General features: G+C 43.2%; 1 protein-coding gene across 1 annotated transcript; it reads left to right on the top strand.

Moving 5' to 3' along the window:
- Positions 1–1,274: 1,274 nt before the first annotated feature.
- On the top strand, positions 1,275–2,388 carry LOC104866258 (olfactory receptor 2AJ1). The gene has a single exon (XM_010630152.2). It carries the CDS (start codon positions 1,275–1,277, stop codon positions 2,226–2,228), a length of 954 nt encoding a protein of 317 aa, XP_010628454.1. The 3' UTR covers positions 2,229–2,388.
- Positions 2,389–4,766: the final 2,378 nt, after the last annotated feature.

The raw sequence follows: 4,766 nt of genomic DNA, 5'->3' as shown, positions 1-4,766 counted from the left end.
ATAAATTTTCATCAAATCGATTGCACTTTTGTTGGCAAAACATCAAAATGCACATCAGTTCATCAGCAGTTATGATCAGGTTTACAGTTTATAACATAGGTAAGTTTACTAAATAATACATAGAAAATAAAAGAAAATATTGAACTGTTGAAAGTGATTCATAATACTGAAGACATCATAAGAAAAGAAGTTGACATATTTTCCAATGTCCTAGGAGAAGAGACAGACTAGTTGTATAGTCATATGGCATTTGATGTTTTATTCTTTTTTTAGCTGCACAAATAATTTAGTCTTGCTTCTTTTTATTGTATGTTTGCAGTACATACGATGTTTTAGGTGTTCACTTCTACATGCATATCACACAGCTTGACCGCTTTCGGTCACTTTGCCCCCATCTCCCTTACCTCCTCCATGGCCCCCTCTCCACTTCCAAAAAGCCTACCTTCTTTTTGCTGTCATTGCTTATTTCACACGCTTATTTGTATTTTAGGTTTCTCATATAAAAGAACATTTTACTTTCTCTTTTTGACTTATTTCACTTAACATTACAATCTCAAGATTCATCCATTTTCCACAAATGACATGATTTCATTCTTCTTTATGGCAAATAACATTCCACTGTGTGTGTACCACATTTTCTTCACTCGTTCATTTGTGATTGGGTGTCCAGGTTGCTTCCAGAGCTTAGCAGTTGTGAATTGTGCTGCTATTCATAAGGGTATGTACAAATCACTGTAGTATGATGTCTTTCTTTCTTTCAGGAATATAACCAGGAGACATACAGCTGGCTCAAATGGAATTTCTATTTTTACCTTTAGGAAATCTCCACACTGACTTCCACAGTGGTTATACTAACTTATATTCCCACCAGCAATCTAGAGGAGCTCCTTTTGCTCCATGTCCTGGTCAGCATTTGTTATTTTTTTATGTCGTTGATGATGGCCATTCTGACCAAAGTAAGAGGGAACCCCAGAGTTGTTTTGATTTGCATTTGCCTAATGGCCAAAAGATGCTGACCATTTTGTAAATGTGTTTACCTCTTTTGAGAAGCGTTTATTCAGCTCATTTGCCTTTTTTTGGTTGGGTTATTTGATTTGGGAGGTTAATGATTTTAGTTCTTTACATATTTTAGATATTGGTCCTCTATCAGAAAAGTGCTTGGGAAGTTTTTCCCATTCTGTAGGTCGTCCCTTCACTGTGGATGGTTTCCCTTGCTGTGCAGAAGCTCTTTAATGTGAAGATGTTACAATCCACTTGCGTGTCCTTTCAGGACAATGGTTTCAGCCATGGAGCAAAACAATGAGACTATGACCACAGACTTCATTCTCCTGGGACTATGGCCTGAATTCCACCACCTCATTGTACTCACCTGCCTTATCCTGCTGGTTTACTTTTTGGCTGTCGTGGCCAATGCTGTCCTCCTTCTCCTCATCTGGCTGGACTCCCGACTCCACTCCCCCATGTACTTCCTGCTCAGCCAGCTATCCTTCATTGACTTTGCTTTGATCTCAACTACTGTCCCCAAAATGGTCACAAACTTCTTCTCAGGGAAGAGAACCATATCACAGGTTGGCTGTGGAGCCCAGATCTTCATTAGTCTAACTCTGGGAATTGCTGAGTGCCTCCTGCTGACATTCATGTCCTATGACCGCTACATCGCCATCTGTAACCCCCTGAGGTACTCAGTCATCATGAGCCACACCATCTGCACACAGATGGTCCTAGTGTCATGGGCAGGAGGGGCAGTTATGTCCCTGGCTCATACGGCCTATGCCATGCACTTCCCCATGTGTCACCCCAGAGTGATCCCACACTTTCTGTGTGAGGTTATGGCTCTCTTAAAGCTCACGTGTGAGGACATTTCCGTGTATGTGAAGTCGGTGGTGGTCTCCACCTTTCTGGTGGTTCTTATTCCCCTGAGTCTCATTGTGGCCTCCTACACCCTCATCTTCCATGCTGTCCTCCACATGAACTCTCTTGAGGGCAAGAACAAGGCTCTGGCCACGTGCTCCTCCCACCTCTGTGTGGTCAGCCTCTACTTTGGCCCTGCCATACTGGTTTACATGAGGCCGGGCTCCTCTACGACTCCCAAATTAAACCAGTCTCTCTTTATGTTTAATGCCATCCTTACCCCTATGCTTAACCCTCTCATTTATAGCCTGAGAAACAAGGATGTCATCGCAGCTCTAAAGAATGCAGTCATCAGTAGATGCCCCTACAAAGGATGAAAAACTACTGGGGTAGCTGTAGCTGATCACAATTTTATGAAGGCATATTTCTTTCAGTTGCTCTCAAGAGATTGGGGCTTGACAAACTGTCATGAGAACTACAGATATGTTGGAGGCCATTTACTTCAATTCTCTTGCATGACACTAAAAATAAAGGGTAAAATAAACTATCCATGACCTCAAAGCACCAGGCAAAGGACCACTTCTTCTGGCTTAAAATCCTGAATCTAAATACTCCTCTCTGATTAGTACACATCACCATTTTTACTCCTGTATGCCTGAGACACAAACTTTAATCAATGAAATTTATAAATAAGTAAAACTGAAATGCACTAAATATTGGTGTATGTTCCAGATGATTTAAAATCCACATATAAACAATAATCATTTAAAACTTAAAATTAGTCATATTCATGACTTTCTAAGCATCTCCTTACAGTCCTTATTCATGAAATTGAGTGATTTTACACAGAGTTAAAGCATCTGTTTTTGTTTCCTGGGTGATCTAAAGTAAAAGAATCTATATGAGTAAGTTGAAAATAGGCCTGAAAGTAAATTAAGAAAATCAGTGTGATAATAGACATGTGTATGGTTCCTTCACTGTTAACTTGACTGGTGACCTGCTGCTGAGTAAACATTTTCTAACTTTATCACAAATAATAGTAATGTAAGAATAATGGGATAAGAGTAAATTAAATTTTTACAGGCATTCTCTAAGTTTAAAACTCAAAACTACTGCAAAAATATAACAACTTTGTCTACCCACGTCCATGGCCTTTACAATTCCCTCCCCTAAACACAGGCTGGATTATTATCACTTGTTGCTTCTGTGTAGGTTTCAGAGACTGACTCCCGACTTGCTCTCCCTTTCTCTCCTCTCCCTCTGTCCCACTTTCTCCTCTCAGGCTTCTCCCCGAGGAAGGCAGCCTTCATGCAGTAAGCTGCCCCCACGGAAAGCAATAAACCGGACGAAACCCCATCCAACAGCCAGCCAAACCCTGAGCCTCTCACTGTGAGAGACCCCAGAAAGGGCCTGACCTTCGCCAGCAACAGCTGGGTGTAGAAGCAGACCCGCCCTCGCAGTGCCAACCCGATTCCCTCACTTCTGGTTTTTGTTTTGGGGTTTGGGGGGGTGCATATTATGTAGACCTGACCTGTTCGGGCATTTTTATCATGATTTAAATATTCCTCCTCCCATCCTACAGCTTTGTCAAAAACCCTTAAGGTATGATTATAACACCCGCTTATTAGCCTTCCGTTCGAGGAGAGAGCTTGGGTTCCGTTATTACTCCTGCAGAATCTGAAGCCTAGAGGTAGTTTTGGCCTCATCACTTCCTCCTTGTGCTGACTGATGGCAAAGCCCACTGCTCCTTGCCTATGCTCATCATGAGCACAAATCCGAAGTCAGAGCCCACCTGGGATTTTTTAAAAACGCCATCCAATCACCTTGCTAGAGTAGAGAAAATCATGGTCTGGAGCTAACTTTCACAACACTGCACTGGAGATTCTTGCGCATTAACATCCGAGGAAATTTGAAGAGCTGCAAACAGGATATATAGTTTTCTCAATTTCAAAGGAAAACCTGCAGGGCAGTCCCGTGGTGAGTGACAGGAACACATACACAGATCATTCCTTCAGTATGGAAGGGTGATGGTGCAGGTGTAATCACGAGATGAAAATCAATGAAGATAGGCGGGTAGCCAGATATGGGAGTTTAGGCCAATCTGCCCAAAGAACTGTCCCTTATCTGAGACCACACAATGATTAATTTACCCTGAGGAAAAAAAACCATGTGCGCAGACAAGCCAGGCTCCTGTCAGCGGTGGTCCCACGGGCCTGGGGCCTGCCCTGACTGTTTGGGCTTGTGCAGAATGGAGAACGGTGTGTCTACAAGGACTGTGAGTTTATTTTTCTTTCTGATGAACTCAGGTTAAAGTCTCAGGAGTTCAAGCCAGAATACTCTCCTGAGATTCAGCATCTCTTAAATTGGCATTGCCCTGAATGAACTCCCTGGATCTATTTGGATCCATGGGCCGCAAGATAGGCAGCAGTGAGATACGTTCACAATTAGCAGAGTTTGGCCAGCATCCCTTCCACAATGGCTGTACGCTCCCAGCCCAGAGGGTACTGGCAACATAGGAGGAAAACAATGAGTTCCTCCTGCTTCCCAAGAGGCAACGCTAAAAGGGCTTGAGAAGCTGTGATCATGCCTTATTGGAGAAGTGACAGTGTGAGCCAGGTTCCGACCCTCTTAATTCACATGGAGTAGAGCTATCCCTGGTTAGAGGTCATTGCTAAATTAATCAAGGCAGCCGTGGTTCAGGGCAGAGGGAGCACTCTTGGAAAGACCGCCGGTCTCTACCCAGCTGAAGGCTCTCTGAGCATGTCTTCATCTCATTAGAAAAAAAGCTTCTGGGCTCTCTTGCTTGCGGAAAGATCCAAACTCTTCAGCACTGCAGCCACGTTCTTATCTCATCCCACTTCCCTGTCCAGCTGAACAGAAAATGTGTTTCTGTGCCTTGACACTGTGTTGTGCAC

The sequence above is a fragment of the Fukomys damarensis genome, unplaced genomic scaffold, assembly GCF_012274545.1.
Source record: "Fukomys damarensis isolate Sample0158 unplaced genomic scaffold, DMR_v1.0_HiC HiC_scaffold_3, whole genome shotgun sequence".
Lineage (NCBI taxonomy): Eukaryota > Metazoa > Chordata > Mammalia > Rodentia > Bathyergidae > Fukomys > Fukomys damarensis.
The sequence above is the reverse complement of the archived record's forward strand: the minus strand, read 5'-3'. Positions and strand labels throughout refer to the sequence as shown.